This window comes from Adiantum capillus-veneris, chromosome 1 (genome assembly GCF_014529385.1).
Source record: "Adiantum capillus-veneris isolate H3 chromosome 1, ASM1452938v2, whole genome shotgun sequence".
NCBI lineage: Eukaryota > Viridiplantae > Streptophyta > Polypodiopsida > Polypodiales > Pteridaceae > Adiantum > Adiantum capillus-veneris.
In genome coordinates this window covers 148,220,007-148,243,426 of record NC_140931.1, presented here as the reverse complement: position 1 = coordinate 148,243,426, position 23,420 = coordinate 148,220,007, and the positions used below count along the sequence as shown (strand labels likewise).

The window sequence follows — 23,420 nt, the reverse complement described above, 5'->3', positions numbered from 1 at the left end:
TTTCCGATGCTCCCTATCACCCATCCGATGTGACGCACCAAAAGTACCTGTTCCTGGTGGCCTTACAGATATTCCCGTTCTCAGTGCTCTCGTCATTACTTTAAATGACGCACTAGGGATACTCTGTACTCGGATGTCTCCAGTGAGAAAAACCCTCCCACTTAAAATTCTAATAATTCATTTAGTTATTTTTCGTGTTGTTCCAAGCGAGAAAACCCCGACTTATAAATGTAATAATTCACTTAGAATTATCAGATAAAGCCAATTTAGCAAGATCCCTCTCATTTATAAATAGTTGTCCTCGACTGTAGAGGTCCAACTGAACTGCCGGGGAGAAACTGGAAAGATTTCAAATCTTGCTCAAGGGTGAGTTGAGCTAGTCTTTTGTCAAAAGAGAACCTAAAAATTAAATTAAACAAAAATTCAAGAATTCAATACTTACCTTACCGGTTCATGTCCTTCCTCTAGTACCTCGAGGATATCCTTCACCAATCATCAAACTTACGAGCCATGTAAGAACTCATCATTCACGTCTTTCCAACAGATCGGAAGTTTTCCTTATCCGAGAAGCTGTTAACTCAATTCTACCTACTCAATCGCGAGAAGAATAATCTTCCTAGAAATCAATCTAGGTCTTTTCCCTTGCACATAATCTTGCGCTATTAGTCCTGAGGATATTAAACCTCCAGTGTCCTCTCGCATAGGGCATGTCGAGAGCATTAAGCTGATCTGACTCTTCCTGTGGCAGACAAAGTGTGCCATGTTACCAAAGTAAGTTCTTATTTTGGGCCTTTGCTTTGGGTAGGCCAATTTACTTATCCGAGACTCTGTTAACTTGATTCCATCTTCTCAAATTCGAGAAGAATTATCTTCCTAGAAATCAATCTAGGTATCTGTCCTTGCGCATAATCCTGCGCTGTTAGTCCAGAGGGTATTAAACCTCTTGTGTCCTCCCACATAGGGAATGCCCAAGTCATAGAGGATTAAGCTGATGTCTTTTTTTCACAATTCGTGATCACCTTAAAGAAGGTTCTTGTTCCGGGCCGTCGCTCAACGTAGGCAGACAGTTCCAATCCGAAGATTCTTTGTGAACGGCGGCACTTCCTTCCAATCTTTTCCTCCTGCGAGTTATTACTACCAGCAGTGTTTTCCCGACGCCCATTAGCGTCTCTTCCTTACAAAATCATAAAAAATGATTCACCTTGCGAGCATCAATGATGATTTGCAAAATCTTAGGCAGATAGGATTCTAGCCATAGCATTTTCTGAACGTACGTTCAAACCCGGTTCACAATAGAGCGAACTCTCTTTGATTCTTACCATTTTGAAACGGTTGGCGAACTATATTCTTACGAACATAATAGTTCAAATTTATTCCAGCAGCGTGTAAATGCTACTTGACCTGCTCATGGAGAAACATATACCGCAACCAAAAGTACTCAATGATCAACGACCATCAGAAAACCTCTTCTCCGTAGATGCGTTTACAAAATTCGGGCAAAAGTCCTTTGTTGAATTTTTTCATCTTTTCTTCCTCAGAGAGGATCAAGAATGGAGCTACCTTGGCAAGAGTGAACCACTACTTGCTTTGACTCGCTCATGTTCCTATTGGGCAAACCAATCCCAATCTTCTTGAATGCCTTCCTCAAAGTGTAGAGGAAATAAAATTTCCCGAAAAATTCAGCCTTGAATTGTTATTGTAAGTTCCTTGCAGAGCTTTGGTATACCACCAAGTACTTGCAATTCCCCTTGAGGTGTTTGGTCACATGCCTCACCTTCAACGCTTTTCAGAAATTGCCGTTTGCAAAGGAAACTTCAAACTGTCAAATGAAAGCGGTAGCTTTCGGAACATCTTCCCTTCTGTCAAAAGTATGAAACATGACCGGAGTGTTCTAAGGTCTAAATACCTTCTTCATGTCCTTCCCGAGATGACGGGATTTCTTGGCTATGGTTCTAGATTGATGTTCATGGATATCTTCTGGGTTCTGAACGATCTTGAGAATTCCGCTCCTTGGATTCTCTTGGTTCTTGAGCATCGTGCTCTTGTCGCCTTCTCAAAGAATCCCAAGTCTTGTGTCGACTTCCGCATGCTTACTTCTCTCTTGGCTTGTCATGGCTTCTTCTCGTGTCTTCCTAGAGTCTTCCTCTACAGAGAAAGAGAGGAGACCATGCTCTGATACCATTGTTACAAACGGGAGCGCATAAAAATATAAAATATACTCGAATAAATAGAATTTATCACTTAATACTGAAGCCAAAGGATATAGAGAGAAATAAATAAAGACACAGAGAGAGTGAGAAGATCGACACAGTACTGGGGACCAAAATAGTATGTATCTTTATTACTGAGGAGAAGCCTATACAAGCACTTGAACCGAATGTATTACCACGTTCGTTCTAGAATAAGACTTGATGGTTCCTGGAAGCCTTAGCTTCCTATTCCTAGGGCAAAACCCTATTCCAAGGAACTTCCGTTCCTTATTCCAAATCCTTGAGAACCAAGGTTCTTGCCTCTGGATCTCACCTTCCAGACTCAGGGCATGACATCCGTACAACTCTCTTTTCCAACTTTGTTTCCAGAGTCCTCTTCCCACTGAGCAACTCTGCTTTCCCGGACACGAAGTCCTTACTTGGGAATCCTAACTTCCGGATCACAACTTGAGAGACTACATCTCTCCGATCCGTGAATCTACTTCCCAAACTTAGGTACGAAACCCTTGGGCTGATCGGACTCTAATTCCTCAGAGTGCTTTTCTCCTGCAGAGGCTCATACCTTCCTCTGCTCCTACTCCCTCACGAAGAGGAAGTACACCTGCAATCAAATATTTAGAGATCATAACATGAAAATTGTTACCTTCAAAGTCTCGACGCTCGAAACACAACTCGGTTCTCGAAAAGCAATTCCCCGGAAGAGATCTCTTCATAGAAAATCCTCTCTTCCAATCCTACACACAAAAGAGGTGTGTTCTCGGGTTCCTTCTCGTAAATCAGCCCCGTCTACAACGTTTATGGGCTGAAAACAGGGAAAAACAGCAACTTGTCGTGATAGAAACACGCTTCGTAGGCACTTCTTGGCGAGGGAACTCGTGCACTGGGTCTTGGCGACATCTGGTACACTTGGGACAGCCATGGGAATCACCGGCAACGTCTTTTTTACAGTTGAAATCTGCAGCAGCATCTCCTCCTTGCAAAGATTGGTCTTCCCTCTAGGAGAGGCCGTGTGATGCTTTTATAGCTCCTTGGCCATGGCAAAGATAGCTGCTTGCGTAGAGATCGCGATCGTTTTTTGACATGAATGTGCAGATAAGAAAGGCTTTGCGGGGTGTTAAAATTAAGGTCACTCATCGTGGAGACATGCGACAAAAATATAGCGTTGCAGATTTAACTTTACAACCTACAAAAGAGCTAACGGAAGTTCCACTGACATTGATTTTGAACATTTTCACCATAACCAGCATTTGACATGAGGGGTCCAACAGCATAAGTCAAGCATCTGTAGAGAACAAATTTGGTGATTGTTTACAGCAGTAAGCATTGTTACTTATACAAATCTGCCCCTTAAAATAGGTTTCCTATTGACGATCAAGGGACAAAGAAGTCAGTCGTAGAGTATTTTAAAGAAGTTCACAAGCATGTAATTAAATATATGGCCTTGCCATGTCTTCAAGTTGGAAACCAAAAGCAACATGGTTATTTACCAATGGAGGCAAGTTTCTAGTGTGTTTGGTTGTATGGACATAATTCAATTCGATTGAGGCCAAATGATTGATAATGATTGCTTTAATACCAGGTTTGTCAGATTGTTGAAGGGCAGCGGTACTAAAGGCGCTTGAATGAGAAGCAAATAAGTGAATTATTGAAAGCTACATGTCAACGTCCTTTGCAACGAGAAAGGAGTATACTTGAGGTATTAAGTCGTCGTTTGTGTGTGTGTGTGTGTGTCTGTGAGAGAGAGAGAGAGAGAGAGAGAGAGAGAGAGAGTCTCGTAGGCCAAAATGACCTATGTGATGAAAAGGTCCATGTGTGACTGTCTGGGGAACATAAAAATAAAATAAATGAGGATATCTAGGGCGGGTAGGTATGACAATCCCATAAACTCTCTCATGGGTCTCTGCAATATGGCCTCAATGTTCTCCATAGTCAGCTTTCAGAGGGGAAGGGGGGCACAATGTTGCTCAATTATGCTCCGTAGCCTTGCACCCTTGGGCGTTGTGAGTGGCCAAGCTGGATGGCTCGATCAAGAAGGATGTCTAAATGAGGATGTGACTGGGTAACTTCTGATGGGCCATCCCGATTAGTCCCCGTGTAAAAAGTAGAGATCTGCCTCTTTATGGATCCTCTATGTGTAGGTCTTCTGCTCTTGAGGGCAGTTTCTTTGAGTACAGATCTCCAGCAAGAACAGACCTAGCCACCTTTGATCATAGTATCCATGATGTGAGATGAGGTGCGTAGCTAACCAATAACCAATCTAATGCCATGAGATAGGTTTGCGTCCATATACCTAGGACATGAGATAAACCCATCATTTGTTGTGCGGAAAAGATAGTCTCGATAAAAAGCCATCTTCGTTCCCAACTCACGTGATGAAGACAACCAAATCTTCCGAGTATCCAACTGAATGAGATCATGTCTGATAATCCTGTTAGTCTTTGAATTTTTAAGGGTTAGGGATGGTGTATTTAGCGAATACCGAAAAGGGTGCTGTAACAAACTTGGACACCCCAAGTCAAGATTCTACCGCGACACAACAGAGATTCACTTCAAAACAGTTCACAATTAGGTCGACACGGCCCGGCGTAGTTCCGTGCCAAGAGGTATTGGCCCCAAAGACTGGCGCCCCTTTCGATATTTCTTGTTGTATTAATCTGTGTTCAAAGTACAAAGAGAGTGTGCAAGTGCTCACTCTCAGACTTTGCGTCCAGATGCTCTGAGAAGTGAGGCCTTGCCCACTTATTTTAAGGTACAAGGGATGCCCAAAAGTAGAGCCCCAAAAGCACTTAAACTATCCCAAAAGCTGCTAAAATCAGCCAGCGGATTTTCAGGAAATCCGTACTCAATGCCACGTCAGCAAATTAGTGGAATTTGTGCCACATTTTCCGGAAATCCGTACCAGCTTGTCGGTGCAGATTCCGTACTGGTGCCATGTGGCATTCCTGCCCTGGTCATTGTGGGTGTGTGTCTGGAAGCTTGCCACATCACCAGTTTGTGACATACTCCCCTCTTGAAAGAATTGTAATTGCCCTCGATTACACCTGCAAAACAGACAAAGGACATAAACTGTCTTAGCAGACACGACTGTTAGTACCGACGCACTAGGAATCACATGACATCACTGGACATCACTGGACATCACATGACAAATCACAGTTCGTTCTCATAAATCTCTATAGACATGATTGCAATATGGATTAGTTAATCGGGCATCTCTGAGGTCCCGACTGGATCTAGATGCGATTGCCCGCTTTGATACCACTGTAACAAACTTGGACACCCCAAGTCAAGATTCTACCGCGACACAACAGAGATTCACTTCAAAACAGTTCACAATTCACAATTAGGTCGACACGGCCCGCTGTAGTTCCGTGCCAAGAGGTATTGAACCCAAAGATTGGCGCCCCTTTCGGTATTTCTTTCTGTATTAATCTGTGTTCAAAGTACAAATAGAGCGGGCAGGTGCTCACTCTCAGACTCTGCGTCCAGATGCTCTAAGAAGTGAGGTCTTGCCCACTTATTTCAAGGTACAAGGGATGCCCAAAAGCACTTAAACTCAAAAGCTTATAACCTCAAAAGCAATTATTTCAAAAACTGCAAAAATCAGCCAGCGGATTTTCAGGAAATCCATACACAATGCCACATCAACAAATTAATGGAATTTGTGCCGCATTCTCCGGAAATCCGTACCAGCCCGTTGGCGCAATTTGCGGGGATTCGTATTGCTGCCACGTGGCATTCTTGCCCTGGTCAGTGTGTGTGTGTGTGTGGAAGCCTGCCATGTCACCAGTTTGTGACAGATGCAGCTAAATCCATGTAGCTCACACCAAGATGATATTTGTGCTAACCAACATGAAGTATCACCCTCACTAGCCAATTGTCGTGATGACTCAAGCGCCTAGTTGTGCATATTTGTCACGTAGGAGCTCCCATGTGCTATGAATGAAGCACATTGATCTAGCAAGAACCTCCGCTACAATTGGTTGTGTACTCATCTCACCTCATATGGCATTGATGTTTTCGCCTCACATGACATGAGGAAGTTGAACCCATTAGAGACGCTTATAGCAACTGGAATGAGGTGGGTAGTCGGTAAGGCCGCGAAGTCGAGTTCTGTGGCAGCAGCAACTCTTCACCGGGAGTTAGGGCTCCCCCCCGTACCAGCTTACTGTGCAGGACAGAGGGTACGAGCTTTTACCAAGTACACAGGTCTGAAGACTTGGATTGCAGATTTGGTTAATAATATACCAGAATGGAACCAATTCAAGAAGTGGACCTGGTGTAAAAGGACAAAGTTTTGGGGGCAGAGGTATATCAACGGCGCTTCTGTTGAAACCGCAAGACAGGAGAGCTCGAAGCTCTGGGAACACTCACATCAATGTGTCTCCCTTGATCCTTATATCGAGAGGAAGTATGAGGACACGCGTGGATACCTCTATAGGCAGAGCATTGGGAAGAACCCCGGTGGGATGGAGGAGAAAGTCTTGTTACTAGCAAGAGTGGATGGCTTAAGGCTTAAGGATAAGATTGAACGGGCACAGTCGAGGACTTGCCCGTTATGCGGAATGGAAGAAGGTTCAAGGTCACTTACGCACTTGTTGGTACAGTGCCCTGAACTGGACAATCTCAGAAGCTCAATACGACCCTGTTTGGAACATGCTAGACGGCTGTTAAACAATCCGAGCGGTGAAGATACCGAAGTGTTACTCCTGGGAGGGGAGATTAGCGGAAAGCGATTGCCAGGATGGGTTGTCCCCCGTGGGGTCCATAATGGTCGTCGTGGACCGCAGCTGAGGAGTGCCTATGCGGATAACGTTGCAGCATTCCTCTGCGGGGCCGTACTGCGATACTACAATGCTCTGGCCCGTGAGGGTGTTGAAAGCTCGTAGGGCTTGTAGTTATTGCGTACGGTGCGGTCCCACCTAACATGGTCTTGGGGCTTTCCGAGCGGGCCTTGGTGACCATGGTTGGCCGGATCGGGATGCCTCCTTTGAGCCGACGCCCACCTTGGGTATGGCAGTCCTACCGGACATCCGCTGGACGGGGGCCTTTTTCTACCAGGCGAAAATCCTGGAGTACCTTGGCAAGATTCAGTACGGTCTGTGAGTTACAAGGGTTTGTCCCTCTCTCTCAGCCTTGGTCCTTAAATGCATCACTGAATTCGTTTGGTGATTTCCCGACGTTACCCTCGGGTGGCGTGACTAACAAGGGAACATGGACTGACTAACATGGCATGAAAAGACTTTTTACTCCCCCGAGGGGGAAACTTGCTTCCATTCCCCGTTGACATGCCACGATACGGCATGGAAGCGCTTTTCCCTTTGTCGGCAAGTCCGCAAGGTAATTTGTCTTTGACTCGTTTGCGTGCACGCGAAGCAAAGGCAGTTCCTTGCTGGCTTGCCGGCTCTAGCCCAAAAAAGTAAAAAGTAAAAAGTAAAAGATGTTTTCGCCTCGATTAGGTTGGAGATCATGGATACAAGTAGTCTCTCCATGGATCTCCTACCATCGTATATGCACCTTGATTTTCTATGATGATACAAGCTAGCCCCCATACCTGTACTCCATAAAGCATGGTAAAAGTGACCAAAGTGTCAAATAGCCATAACTTAGTGCATGGATCTCACCTATGAATATATCCTCTCTAGTCCTCCTAATGTTGCATATCCCCTCGTCAATCTCGCCTATGCAGCCCCTCTCATAGGGGAAGGAGATCCACTGAATACAACACCAAGGTCTGTATAGGAGTTTACTTACTCCACTATTTAGTCCTATGCAGCCCCTCTCATAGGGGAAGGAGATCCACTGAATACAACATCAAGATCTGTATAGGAGTTTACATACTCCACTATTTAGTTTAGAGAAAGAGCTCCCATGATCAGATTCAGATTGTAGGTTTTATATGAGGACTCCTTCTAGATGAGGGAGGTTATTCATGCTACCATATAGGAGCAGACAATGGTTGAGGCCAACTACTAAATATCAGACAGTTTGTAGCAAGTTTGTGACGTGGCATGTCTGACACCAACGTGTGACTACTATCTATCCTTTTTTGTTGATTTCTTTCTTATTATTTATTCATTTTCACTTTTTGGAAACCCCCCTCGGAAAATCTAACTGCCCTGCATTGCACAGCTAGTGTGGAACTGTTCAGAGGGAGTCCAAGCCCGAGGGCAAGAGAGCACTAAGGTTGGACAAGGACTATGGTTAGCCAAAGTGGGGTCATTGACTAGCCAAAGTGGAATCCTTTGCTACATAGGCTACATTTCAGTTCTGGGTGTGGCTGCAGTGTACAAAGGGGGCCAGATGACCTAGAAAGATACAATGGTAGCATCTCCGAAAATTTAGGGAACTGCTATTTTGGGACCTGAAAATGTGTTCGCATCATTACCTCCGGAATGACAAGGGGAACATTTTATTACTTTGCAGTGAAGTCAACTGGGCAACCGGTCGGGAGATTTTTAGGCGGCAACCCAGAAACGAGAAATAGGCTGTAAATGTGCCAAGTGGCACATTTCTGTGCACTTTCCTCATGCATGAAGAGGGGGCGCTGATTTTAGAGAGGAGAGGGGCTCATTTTCTCTCTCTCATAGGTTGAGAGCTATGGAGTGCTTCCTTTCCCTCTTATGTACAGTGCGGTGCCAGGAGTGATGCCCTGCACGCTACGCACTGCCCTCTCTCTCCCCTATGGCAGTATGTTATGCCCCTCTAGTGGGCTTTTCAATTGACCAATGTACAGTTGTGTGGGTTCATGCGTGATTGCCGAGGCAAGAGCCTCTTGCACAGGTACTAGATTAGCTAGCGGCTAATCCCCCGCAGGTACAGGTGAATTCGGAGAGGTTTCACGCCAGAAATCTCGTCCGATTCAAAGGGCAAGTAGCCCTACAGGTGCGGGAGCTCGAGGACTTGCTACGGATGCGACCGGCACGTGAAACAGAGCCCGAAACAGTGAATTACAGCCTACTGTGTATTTTTGCAGGTTTAGGGTTTTGGCCCTAAACGGACCCTAATACCCCCAGGAGGTTCGGGGACGCGAGGGGACCGTTGTACAGGTGATCTGGCGCATTTTCGGGGCATAAAACAGAGAATTCAGCGTGCTGCAGATTCTCGCCAGGTTTTGCAAAGTGTCTGTATGCGTCGGGAAAGTCATCCAATGCGTGAGAATACTGACTGTGAAGGTTCCTAGTACAGTTATGCTGCCGAAATCAGGCAAGAACAGTTGAAATTCAGCCAAGATTGTGCGGGGCAGCTGGTAGGGAACCACAACTTTTATTCCCTCTGTTAAAGAATAAAGAAATACCGAAAGGGGCGCCTACTTAAGGGGCCAGTCTAGTGTCGGTCTTCTCATACAGGTGCAATCTAGCAGCCTGTATCCCTCTCCCCTTTGTTGTGTCTTGAAAGTACAGGTAAAGTGGGCGACAAATTAAATGGGTGAAAGCAAATAAGGTTTAAGTCTAAGGTCTACCGTCCTTTTTGGATTGAACAGGCCGGTTTCATGGTTCCGTCGCCAGGATTAAATCACTTTTTCCCATAGAAGTGAGCCTTGGTCAGTTTGGGCTTGAAGACACAGGGGATCATAGACCAGACACAAGGAATTGCAATTATGGCTGACAGACCAGATGATGTGACTGAAGAGGTTTCCTCTTCGCAGGGTCAACAGACACATGAAGTGGGTGAGTCTTCAAGACCACCACAGACGGATGATGATATATTCAGGACCCAGTTGGCTACTGCTGTGGCTATGTTCACACAAGTAATGCAATACCCGAGGTCCTTAGCCTTTCTGGAACCTCCTCTTCCGTCTCAGCAAGTTGGGTCACTGGATCATATTCAAAAGCCTGTTAAGGCTCAAGCACAGGTGATTCATACTGCAGAGTCAATGGAAACGCCTGTACACTTGACGCAGAACATGCAGTCTCCACAACCTGTGCCTAAGGTGCAAGAACAGGTGGCTTAGATGCCGGTCTTTCAAGCTGTACCAGTTCAACCAGCCACTTTTCAGCAGCCTATAGCTGGTTCTAATGGGCCGGGAAGCAACCTACAGGCTATGCAACAAGTCTTCCCACCACCTTCAGTACACCCTGGCTATTTTGGAGATGGATCGATATTCCAGAGCATGGCTGGTCATACACCTGGAAATCAGTTTTACACGCCAGGAACAGTGTTCGGGGGTGCTCAAACAATGATGCCTAACCCCATGTATGGTGTCACGGGTATGCTACCAGGGTTTCAAAGCATTCAGGCCAATTTGGGATGCCACAAGCAAACTTTGGTATGGCTGGAATTACAAATCAACAGCCAAATATGGCATATCCAGGTCAACTTAATAGCGGCCAAGGAACACAGATGAACCCTAATAGTGTTCCCATGTTTCAGTCACTTCCATATGACAACTTAACGCCGCTGGAGAGGCCAACTCCGTACAAAGAAGGTGGCAAAGGTGTGACATTCACGACCTTTACAGGGTTTGATGACAGGAAGAAGGCTCTCTCATTCCTCCAGCATTTTAACAAGGCCTATGCAGGGGGGAACTTTACAGAGGCTTCAAAGGTCCGCAAGACAGCCACTTTCTTGACAGGGAATGCGGGACAACGGTGGACAACTTTATTGCTTCAAGGGCAAGCTCCGTCCACATGGATTTACTTTGAGCAGATTTTTGCAGCAGCATGGTTATCTGATGACTTTGTAAGAACTTGGATGACTACAATCGGAAGTTTTGGAAATCTCTACTTCCAGTAACTTCCTATAGGTTTGTGCCATTGAGAGAACAGATTGAAACATACTGTTGTGGCCTACCCAAAGGATTGAGAAAGTACTGCACGAAGACCAAAGTCACTACTTTGAGGCAGCTCATCGAGGTAGCAAACACTGGCAATGGTTTGCTCAAAGGAGAAGATTGTGAATTTAATACTGGCGTCAAGAAAGGATCAGCCAAGAAAAATTCAGCGAAGAAGTACGTTCCCAAGGAGGTTCCTAAAGCGACTCAGGAGCAAGCCAACGCAGAGAAAGACAAAGCTACGGCTGAATCAGAAAAGGGACCAGCAAAGAAATGGAAAAGACGTTTTTCCTCGCAAGTCGGAAGAGCAAAAGAAGGTCCTGAGGTCAGAGAACAAATGCTTTATCTGTGAGCAGCTTGGCCACATTGCTTACAATTGTCCTCAAAAGAAAAGGCCAGCTGATTCTGAAGACAAGGAGGACAGGAAAGGAAAGAGGCCCATGGCTGGTCTAGTGCCAAATATGGTGGGCGACAAGCCAAATTCAGATGCAAGTGAGCTTTGCAGAGCATGGGGAAAGGTTAGGGATCAAACAGTCCTTATCTTCTTTGATCCAGTTGTCAAAGCCAACTTCATTTCCCCAGAATTGGCTTCAAAGTTGGGAATCAGACCTGAAGAGATGGGGTATACAGCAGAGGCAGGTTTGGCATGTCCTGGCCATACAGAGGCTGTGACACCCATCATCGGAAAGTTGCGCCTACATATCCAGTCCTATGTAGATGCTGAAGAATTTTACATCATGCCACCGGACGGATGTGATGTGTTGCTAGGTATTCTTTGGTTGTTTCGTGTACAGGGAATCATGGATGCCTACAACAAAAAGATCATTGTACAGAGCAGGGGAAAGACTCACATTCTGGATGTAAAGCTTAAAGGGGAGTCTATTCCCACTGTATCACCTTCCGCTATTACTTCTGTAATATCTTTCTGTGTGCTTGGTTTTTGCACGTGAAGTGTCAGATTGTGATGAATCAAATTTATCTGTGTTAGATAAAGAAAGGTCAATGTTTTTACAACAGTATAGTGACTGTTTTTCCGATTCATTACCGTCTCAATTACCGCGAGAGAGACCCGAGGACCATGCGATAGATTTGGTGCCAGGTGGTAGCCCACCAAATAAGCCTCCATACAGGGTTAGTGCGGCTCAACAGAAAGAGATAATGAGCCAAGTACATGAGCTGTTAGAAAAGGGGCTGATTCAGCCCAGTTCATCTCCATTCTGTTCTCCAGTGCTGTTGGTGCAGAAAAAGGATGGCTCATGGCTTATGTGCATTGACTACCGTGCACTGAACAAGAATACCATCAAGAATAGGTTCCCTATACCTAGAATTGATGATATTCTAGACAAATTAGAAGGAGCAGCTATGTTTAGCAGGATAGATTTAAAGAGTGGGTACCATCAGATCCGCATTAGATCAGAGGATGTGCACAAGACTACTTTTAGAACAACGTTTGGCCTTTACGAATTTTTAGTGATGCCCTTTGGTCTTACAAATGCTCCTGCTACGTTCAACAGGATGATGGACAGAATTTTCCGTCCACACCAACAGTTTGTTGGTACATTCTTTGATGACATGATAGTCTACTCAAAGAATGAATAGGAGCATAGGCATCACTTGGCCATTGTGTTCAAAGAGCTACGCAGCCATAGGTTGCTCATCAATGCAAAGAAAAGTGAATTTTTTCTGGAAGAGATTCATTTTCTCGGACACATTGTCTCAAAGGATGGTGTCAGAATGGATCTCGCTAAAGTTGAAGCGATCAAGTCATGGCCAAATTTGAAGACGGTGCACGATGTCCGAAGCTTCTTGGGACTATGCTCCTATTACAGAAGGTTTATCCGAAATTTCGCTGAGATTGCTTCACCTTTACATGCTCTTCAAAAGAAGGCAGTCATTCACCTTCAGATGGACACAGAAAGAGATTTCAGCTTTTATTCTCTTAAAGGAAAAGATGACTTCAAATCCAGTCATTGTGTTGCCAGATCTTAGGAAGTCATTTGTGGTCCAGTGTGACGCCTGTGGTAGTAGCATTGGTGCAGTGCTAATGCAAGATGGCAGGGTAGTAGCCTATGAGAGTAGAATCTTGCAAGGGCGAGAAAAGACTATGCAAGTCTATGAAAAAGAATTGCAGGCCGTGATTCATGCGCTCTTAAGTTGGAAACACTACCTGCTAGGTGCAAATTTCGTTGTCCAAACGGACCATCAGACCTTGCGATACTTCTTGACACAGGCAAAGTTATCTGAGAAGCATATGCGATGGGCAAATAGCTTGTCCATGTTCCATTTTCAGATTGTGCATGTGGAAGGCAAGAAGAACGTTGTGGCTGATGCCTTGTCAAGGAAGCCACAAATTTTAGCTGTGTCAATTCCTTATCATCATGAACTTGATGATATGAGGGAACAATATACAAATGATGAAGATTTTGCAAGGGTCTTCGAGCAGCTAATGGATGGACAACGTCATGAACACTATCTTCTCAAAGATGGGTTCATGATGATGCATGGCAGATTGTGTGTCACAAAGCCATTGCAACGCAAATTTATGGAAGAGAGTCATGTCCCACCGTATGCAGGGCATCGTGCTATCGATGCTATAGTTAAAGCGGTTGAGACATTCTTCTACTTGCCTACATTGAGAAGAGATGTGGATGCCTTTGTGCGAAATGCCTAATATGCCAAAAGGTCAAGTTTGACAGGCAAAAGGCACCAGGGTTATTGCAACCACTACCTATTCCAGATAAACCATGGGAAAGTATTGCTATGGATTTTATCTTTGATTTTCCAAGAACGCAGATAGGAAACGATGGTATTTGGACCATCATTTGCAGATTCAGCAAGCAGGCTCATTTTATTCCTGTCAGGAAGAACATAAAGCCAGATCAGATGGTACGCTTGTTTATGAGCAATATTTTCAAGTATCATGGCATGCCACAGTCGATTGTTAGCGATCGTGATCCACGCATGACAAGTTTGTTCTGGAGAGGCTTGTTTGAGAATATGGGCACAACGCTCAAATTCTCTTCGTCATTTCATCCTCAAACAGATGGGCAGTCAGAAGAGGCAAATTCTACTGTCCTAGATCTGCTGAAATGCTACGTGTCAGAGCATAAAGGAAAGTGGGAGCAGTATTTTCCATTTGTGGAGTATCCATACAATAATACAGCGCATTCATCAACTGGCAAGGCACCTTTTGAGATAGTTGAAGGTGGCAAGAAAGTTCCTCCCATACTCCATACAAAGGACAAGATATTTGAAGCAGATAAGTATGTTCAGGACATGGATGAAATGTACAAGAAGGTCAAAGTGGACTTAGAAAAGACTCAGGCAAAGCAAAAGAAAGCAGCTGATCGTCACCGTCGTGAAGTGGTATTTTCACTTGGTGATTGGGTGCTTCTACGCTTTGAAAAGGCAAGGTTAAAGAAGATTAAGGGCAAGGAAAGAGTGTTTCCAAAGCTCAACATGCGTTACTATGGGCCTTTTCAAGTATGCGACATAATCAATGATGTCGCATATAGGCTGAAATTGCCTGAGAGTTGGAAGATTCACAATGCGTTTCATGTGAGTCTTCTCAGACCCTATGTGGGTGATGTGCCAGAGGATATGCCAGCTGAAGATCAGCCGGAAGTCGAGGAACTTGACGAGATCTTGGTCCCGGAACAGATTCTGGCACATAAAGAAAGAAAAGTGAAAGGCAAGGTTGCTAGGTGTTACTTGGTGAAGTTTAGAAACTATCCACCAATGGATGCTAAGTGGATGGAAGAAGGTGAACTTGCAGAGTCACCAACTGTGTTATCACTTTACCTTGAAGCCTTCGATTTGCAACCTACCTTGACCCCTTGACTTTCAAAGCTACATGGATTGTTAGTGTGACAATGGCTTCTGAAAGAAATGATGTACATGGTATTTAAAGTGAGCTCAAATCAAGTACATGTTACATAAATGTTAGAGTTGTACAGATTGTCAGTTTGGCAATTGCTCTTATGGAAAGTCCAAAAGTTTCCTTAGTGCTATAGAAGTGAGTATTTCTTCTCAGTTTGTCAAGGATACAGTAATTGCTTCTATTAAAGGGTACATGTGTAACTGCATTCTTAAATTGTCGGTTTGGGTATGCTCGAAAGTGTTACTGGATCCAACGTGTACTAAAAGACAGTGGCAAAATGCGTAGCTACCATTTTGTCATTGGAAAGTTGAGGACTCAAAGCAATGGCAGAGTGCGAAGCTACCACTATGTCATTGGGACAGGGTTCACACGCAGGCAATACATGTGTTGACGAGGTGTTGAATACACCAGGGTTGACAATGAGCATGTATGTGTCGTGCATGTGTCGACAGATGTTGAATACACCAGTGTTGACCGTGAGCATGTACGACATAGATGCAAACGAGGACGTTTGAGATTTCAAGAGGGGGGTATGTCACCAACGTGTGACTACTATCTATCCTTTTTTGTTGATTTCTTTCTTATTATTTATTCATTTTCACTTTTTGGAAACACCCCTTGGGAAATCTAACTGCCCTGCATTGCATAGCTAGTGTGGAACTGTTTAGAGGGAGTCCAGGCCCGAGGGCAAGAGAGCACTAAGGTTGGACAAGGACTATGGTTAGCCAAAGTGAGTGGAATCCTTTGCTACAGAGGCTACATTTTAGTTCTGGGTGTGGCTGCAGTGTACAAAGGGGGTCAGATGACCTAGAAAGATACAATGGCAGCATCTCCTAAAATTTAGGGAACTGCTATTTTGGGACCTGAAAATGTGTTCGCGTCATTACCTCCGGAATGACAAGGGGAACATTTTATTACTCTGCAGTGAAGTCAACTGGGCAACCGGTCGGGAGATTTTTAGGCAGCAACCCAGAAACGGGAAATAGGCTGTAAATGTGTCAAGTGGCACATTTCTGTGCACTTTCCTCATGCATGAAGAGGGGGCGCTGATTTTAGAGAGGAGAGGGGCTCATTTTCTCTCTGTTCACAGGTTGAGAGCTATGGAGTGCTTCCTTTCCCTCTTATGTACAGTGCGGTGCCAGGAGTGATGCCTTGCACGCTACGCACTGCCCTCTCTCTCCCCTATGGCAGTATGTTATGCCCCTCTAGTGGGCTTTTCAATTGACCAATGTACAGTTGTGATTGCCGAGGTACAAGTGAATTCGGAGAGGTTTCACGCCAGAAATCTCGTCCGATTCAAAGGGCAAGTAGCCCTACAGGTGCGGGAGCTCGAGGACTTGCTACGGATGCGACCGGCACGCGAAACGGAGCCCGAAACAGTGAATTACAGCCTACTGTGTATTTTTGCAGGTTTAGGGTTTTGGCCCTAAACGAACCCTAATATCCCTAGGAGGTTCGGGGACGCGATGGGACCGTTGTACAGGTGATCTGGCGCATTTTCGGGGCAGAAAACAGAGAATTCAGCGTGCTGCAGATTCTCGCCAGGTTTTGCAAAGTGTCCGTATGCGTCGGGAAAGTCATCCAATGCGTGGGAATACTGACTGTGAAGGGCCCTAATACAGTTATGTTACCGAAATTAGGCCAGAACAGTTGAAATTCAGCCAAGATTGTGCGGGGCAGCTAGTAGGGAACCACAACTTTTATTCCCTCTGTTAAAGAATAAAGAAATACCGAAAGGGGCGCCTACTTAAGGGGCCAGTCTAGTGTCAGTCTTCTCATACAGGTGCAATCTAGCAGCATGTATCCCTCTCCCCTTTGTTGTGTCTTGAAAGTACAGGTAAAGTGGGCGACAAATTAAATAGGTGAAAGAAAATAAGGTTTAAGTCTAAGGTCTACCGCCCTTTTTGGATTGAACAGGCCGGTTTCAATGTCCAACCGGCTGCCCAACGCAATTTACGAAAATCTGCTCTAGCCCCTACGCTTTTGGATTTTAGGATTTAGGCCCCTCGGTCGGTGCTCCATAAGTTAGTAGGGTTAAAGTTTTTAAACTCTTACCTCTCTTAACCCTTCAACCACATTTTCTCTAGTCCATAAGTTCTTTTGGGTTAGAGTTCCTTGTCCTTTAGGCCACGTGGCAATGCTGTACGGATTTTTGCGAATTGCGTTGGCTGCCAAATTGGAAGATTTACGCCGTGCTATTGGGTGCAAGAGCTTTTGGATGTAGTGCTTTTAAGGGCTCTGCTTTTGGGCATCCCTTTTTACTATTTATAAGAGCCTCTTGGGCCATTCTTAGGAGAGCAGGTGGACGCAGAGTAAGTGGAACCTCGGGGAGCGCAAGTCCATTGTAGAGATTTGTGCAATCAATAGTAGACCTCTCTCGCCATAGAGAGTGGGGCCTTTGGAGGAGGGTTTGACAACATTTTGGTGTCGTATTCTTCTCTCTTTATCTTTCAGTCTCAGCACCTTCATTCACAGTGTTTACCACTTGTTTGTGATCATTTGCACTCTCTCACTAAAGGAACGGAAGGCTCTCCCTTCCGTAAGTAAAAGGAACCCTTGAGCATAGTTCGGAGCACTCATCTTGAGCAAAGTTCAACATTCACATCCGCTGCACCTTACATGTCAAGTGATCTTCGGTGATGTGACTGTCGATTTGGTACCTATGCTAGATGTGTTGTGCCTAGTGCGTCGGTACTAACAGTCAGTGTCTGCTAAGACAGTTTATCGTCTCTGTCTGTTTTGCAGGCGTAATCAAGGTACAGTGAAACTAGATACGGGGACATAAGAAAACCCAAATCCTAGTGGGGGAACAGAGGTAGCCAACAAAGATTCTAATGGGAGTAAGCCTTTTTCCGAGGAGTCAGGAGATTTTGGCAAATTTATCTCCACGTTGACTTGTGCATGAAAAGATTGATCAAGTCTCTAGAGAGGTCCGACATTTTGTCTTTCTCTAGTTGGAGTGAGGATGAGAAAAAGCATAAGTGAAGAAAAAGTAGAAGTGAAGAAAAAGCAAGAAAAGCAGATCCAAGAAAAAGTCTAGAAAGCATAGAAAGCAATCTAGCAGTTCAGAGGAGGAGAACTCATCCTCTTTTGACAGTTCAGAAAATGAGAAATAGAGAAAGAAGATTAAGGAGTTCAAGGATGAGGGTCAAGCAATTGAGTTTGATACACACCCATCGAGCCCTTGCATTCATACAGCAATTTGACATCTCTTTTCGTGAGGACGCTTCTCGGAAGCCTCCAAGGTATGGTGGTCTACTCTGCTACTGCATAGAAAAGCACCTAAGAAAGGAATAAAATTCAAGAGAATTTTCTCTTCGGCTTGGTTAATGGAAGAATATGAAGAAGATGTCATCATAGCTTGGCATCATCTGAGAATGACACTTTGGTTCACTATTGGTAGAGATTTTGGGATACTTTTTTGCCAATGTGCTTGTTTTAGAGGATCACCCAGATTGAGCGGTTTTATTGCGGACTACCAAAAGAGTTTCAACGGTATTGCTTGAAACAAAAGCCAGAATCCATTTAGAGGCTTACGGGACATGTCAAGGATGGTTTTGGTATGCATGCTGGCTCATTGTCTACGGACAAGCTACTATCCACCTCTACAAGGCAAAAGTTCAGGAAAGCGAAATCCGAAGAAGAAATTCACAGGACCCAACTTGATAGAAGAGTAGCGTGCTGAGTAATTCAAAGGGGACAAGTGTTCTGGCTGTGGTGAACAGGGACATGTCTTTTATCATAGAATTCCAAAGAACCAAGGGAATCAGCTGATAGTTCATCAGAGACTGTTGAAGATTTAAATTGATGTGCCAGTATAGGGGAGCCAAGACAGCAAGAAAGAAAGAACCAACGTCTTAAGAAAGAACCAAGGGAACGAGCTAATAGTTCATCACAGAGTTCTCATAGAGCTGCACAAGGGGGGAGCCACTCCACTTCTTTGTCCTGGAGCAGATTTCCGTAAATTGCATTGGGCAGCCATGTGGCAAAGCTGTACGGATTTCTGTGATTTGTGCTGGCTGCTAAGATGACAGATTTACTCCATGCTTTTGGGGGAAGCGCTTTTGGATGTAGTGCTTTTAGGGCTCTGCTTTTGGGCATTCCCTGTACTCTTTACAAGAGCCATTCTTCGGAGAGCATTTGGATGTAGAGTCTTGGAGAAGTGGACTCTCAAGGAGTTGTACCTTTGCAAAGCAATAATAAAGAAATACCGGAAGGGGCGCCAATCTTTGGGGCGAGTGCATCTGGGACAAAACTCTGCTGTTCCATGCTGACTCTCCTCTTCTCTCTCTCTCTCTCTCTATTCAAGTTCAGTTCAGTTATTTGCAGTGTTTGTTCGTGTGTTGCCATTGATCTTTGGCTTGGGGTGTCCAAGCCTATTGCACAGTTTGCAGATTTGTTGAAAGTTAGTTTCTTGGGGAAGTTGGTCTGGTGAAAGAGATGTGCATCTTGGTACCTCCCCTTGGCTTTTGAGGTGGACGACTGGTGGGTCCCTCCTACCTTTTTAACAGTATGCTCGTGCTGTAGATCTGCATCCTTTTTTGGGGTATATCATTAATGATTAGGAAATATTAGAGTGGATGCGGATGATTTTGGAGGCACGGCCTAGGGGTTTCAGTCCCTTGGCTTTTGTGAGCTGATATAGGAGGCTTTTACAGAGGATGCTCTATATAGTCAGGTACACAACAGTGGACTTTGTGGTTTGCTGGAGATGGACAAAGGTTCCGGTGGATATGTGTAGACTTGATCACAATCTAGACAACTACATTTCACCACCTGATTAGAGTATCTTTATCCCTAGATGTATCTTGTCGTTTGTTTTGGGAATTTTCCCCATGATCTCATTTGTATATCTTCGAGGGGTTTCCCCATATTTCTTGTATATGAACCTATGGATGATTTTATGTAATGCAAAGGGTCAAAGCCAGAGAGAGAGAGAGAGAGAGAGAGAGAGAGAGAGAGAGAGAGAGAGAGAGAGAGAAATGAAATGAAATGTTATATTAACGTTTTCAAAAGGCCATAGTGACCTATGAGACCAGAAAGTTACAAGGTGGTGGATTTGATACAAAGTCAGAGTAACAAAATAACAAAGCCACATTACAAAACAAAGATATATACTATGGGATCCTAGATTGGTCGATGTGAACTAAGAAAAAAGCTAAGTAACTAAGCAAAAACTAAGCAAAAAATGGGCGGCTTGTTGGGATAGCTGAATCACAAGAGATCTAGCATTGGTCGTTGGCGAATCTCATCAATTTTTTCCATGGTTAGTAGTCTGACCGGGCGTCGTGCATGCCTGGCCAGTGTTCTCCGAATCTTCTGACGTAGCCTCCGTCGATGCTGTGTAGTCCTCCGCAGTCGTGGGCGCCTGGATTTCCCCAATTCAATCGCTTGGTCGATCAGTGTGCCTTTGGTGTGGGATGAGGGGGAGCTCTGCTGTGGGAGTGGTTCTTGCGGCTGTCCCGTGTCTGCTCTGAAGAAGTCTGTGATCCGTCTTTGAGACTAGCTAGCCTTGCCATTCATCAGGCTATCTCTGTGTCTGCGCAGCTCGAGCAAGAACAAACCCAGGCATCTCTGATCTTCGTATCCCATGACTTTTGAGAGTGGTCCAAAACCCTCTCTGAACAAGCAATGGAAGCGGCCTCGTATCTCATAGTAGACGGGGCAGCGGCATGTATAATGCAGCTCTGTCTCAGGTTCCATGTCACACAAGGGGCATGTCCTGGCCTCTGCTGGTACTCCGCTGTATCTCCCAGTCTCAATCCGCAGCTGGTGAGAAGATGTTCGTAAATTGCATTGGGCAGCCACGTGGCAAAGCTGTACGGATTTCTGTTTTCAGCTTAAGTATAATGATACAAGCAAGTTAAAATACGTTCAACCTGAAAAGGGCTACTGGAATATGAAGGACAAGGTGATTAATTAAGACTGACCAGTATTTTCTTCTTTACTTTGGTTACATCTGAGCTTGTTTGAAGACTGAGAAGAACATATACTTGTGTTTTGTTAAATATTTTTTCCCAGAAAATGGTCAATGGTGGACAGGTTAAGAATTGGAGTTGCATAAACTTCTCTGAATATGTCTCAGAAGATGTTGCTCAAGAGTTTTGTCGTGATCTGGCGAATATGTGCCTAGTGTCCGGCATGGTAAAGTGTGAATGGTTTTTTAACTTCAAGCTTTTTGTTACACATGGCTCTGATCACGTCTGTCTTTCAATCGGCATGGAAGACAATGACTAGAGAAGAACAGACCTTTGATTGAGAAGCTTTGGGTACATTATTTTGCAGAAATTTACTTTGCAACCAGCAGTAAACATTCAGACGGCGCCCCCTGATGAGGTTGAGGGTGTGCTGAGATGGGTCTTTCAAGAGTTTTCAGAAAGCCACCCAAAAGAACAGCTTGATCTTCTTGTTGCAATTCTGCCAGACAACAATGGTACCCTGTATGGTATGGCTGCTAACAATGAAAAGTTGTTCCCCATGCTTGTGTTGATAATCACCTTAATTATCGTGCTTTGCATGGCTTCATATCAGGGGAGTTGAAGCGAATTTGTGAAACAGATCTGAGTTTACTTTCTCACTGCTGCTTGACGAAGCACGTCTTGAAAGCAAGAAAACAGCAATATCTAGCAAATCTTGCACTGAAGATTAATGTAAAGGTAAACTCGCCTTTTATTGTTTTCCACCTCACCTTTTATGATCATTTTATTTTGGATGTAAGCTCATACCCCGTGCTAGAGCTAAGCATTTGTTAGTAGTGCTTTCACGAGTGTTAGGGATGCATTACATGCAAATTCTGAAAAGCTCATACCATTTCAGGCTGGAGGAAGAAACACAGTGTTGGCTGATGCACTCAACGGGCGCCTACCTTTTGTTACTGATGAGCCAACCATTATCTTTGGAGCAGACGTGACACATCCACACCCTGGAGAGGACTCTAGTCCCTCCATTGCAGCTGTAGGTCTTTCCAATTCTTTTCTAATTTCTTGCCTTTTTTTTTGGCTTGTGTTAGCTGTGAAGAAATCTGTTTTTTTGCAAGACGGCTTTCAGGTTGTAGCATCACAAGACTGGCCAGAGGTGACTAGGTATGCAGGTTTGGTTTGTGCACAAGAACACCATGAGGAGCTGATTCAAGGCTTGTTCAAGAGCTGGAATGATCCTGTTAAGGGTCAACAGGTTGGAGGAATGATCAGGCACACGTTTTTTTCTCTAGCAATGGCCCATTGTTAACTAGATGATCATCTAGTTCTTAATTAAAGTACTAATGTATCTCATGCATCAGGGACCTTATGTTCTTCTTCTATCACAACACACGGCAAAAGCCAGCTCGAATAATTTTTTACAGGTTTGATCTGCATATCTACGTGTAGACATACTGAATTGAGGTTAGATGCTTGTATTGCTGATGCTTTCACATTGATTTCAGAGATAGCATAAGTGAAGGACAATTTCATCAAGTATTGTTGCATGAACTGGATGCTATTAGAAAGGTTAGCATCCATTGGTACACACAATTGTAGCAATTTCTGAGCGTAAGTGCCTTGGATTTTGGCTAATCCATATCTTTGTGAAGGCTTGTGCATCTTTGGAACAAAACTATCAACCTAGAGTCACCTTTGTAGTGGTTCAGAAACGTCACCATACCCGACTTTTTCCGCATAATCACAGGGACAAAGATGGGAGAACTGTAGATGAAAGTGGAAACATTTATCCAGGTAGCATCTTTTCCTCTTATGGGAAATCAATCATCTGTTGGCACATTGTTGCTTTTTTGTACCAAATACGTTTGACTTCACCCATAGCAAAGTATGTCAGCTTATTTGTCATGTATGTATCTAGGTTCTTGTGTGGGTTGCGTTCATGATTCAACAGGATGGCCGTAATCAAAATCGTTTTGCAGGCACAGTTGTTGACCGCAAAATATGTCATCCAATAGAGTTTGATTTCTATTTATGTAGCCATGCAGGAATACAGGTATGTTGTGGCCTCGGGTTCATGTTGTAACATTTAATGGCCTAAAAACTTGTGCGTAGCGGAATTTAGCATGAACATAGTGGGCATTTCATTAGAATAGATTCCTAATGAGAATTACAAGAGTGCTTGGGTAGAGAGAGCAACAAAAAGCATAACACCTAGTTAGATAGCATGAACAATACTTTCAAAAGAGAGAGAAATAAGCTATTGACAACAGTTGAGGACCGGATTTTCATGGAGCCGGTCCCCCCTCCAAAAGGTTTTGTATTATGGTTTCTCCCATCGAGAGAGACATTGTACAATACAATTCTTTGTGTTCCTTCAAGACTAGCTAGTGCAATGAAGATGAAAGCTTCATGCACCAAGCAAAACACTTCTCAAACACGACATCAATTATCTCCGGTCTCAGACCCAAGACCTCACACACTTCGAAGATGGTGAGAGCTAACGAGGTATGAGAGTAGATTGAGAGGAAGAGGTAGTAGTCTTACGAGAAAGATGTACATCTCCTCACATAATCACTCTTATTAGCGTAGCTTAGCTTAGTAATTAGCATGGTAGAGGAGATGAGCATGCATTGAAGCTT

General features: G+C 44.4%; 1 protein-coding gene across 2 annotated transcripts; it reads left to right on the top strand.

Moving 5' to 3' along the window:
- The first annotated feature begins 3,567 nt into the window (after positions 1 to 3,567).
- Positions 3,568 to 22,765, top strand: LOC147465770 (protein argonaute 1A-like). 2 transcript variants are annotated; one of them, XM_086521647.1, is made up of 9 exons: positions 3,568 to 3,906; positions 20,885 to 21,007; positions 21,149 to 21,308; positions 21,395 to 21,519; positions 21,680 to 21,817; positions 21,911 to 22,053; positions 22,143 to 22,205; positions 22,287 to 22,350; positions 22,434 to 22,765. In XM_086521647.1, exons 2-9 carry the CDS (start codon positions 20,888 to 20,890, stop codon positions 22,722 to 22,724), a joined length of 1,104 nt encoding a protein of 367 aa, XP_086377773.1. In that variant the 5' UTR covers positions 3,568 to 3,906; positions 20,885 to 20,887; the 3' UTR covers positions 22,725 to 22,765. The 2 variants fall into 2 exon arrangements, 1 of the variants encoding a protein (XP_086377773.1); XR_015189411.1 differs by having other exon boundaries at positions 3,576 to 3,906; positions 21,911 to 22,036; positions 22,434 to 22,516.
- The last annotated feature ends 655 nt before the right edge of the window (positions 22,766 to 23,420 follow it).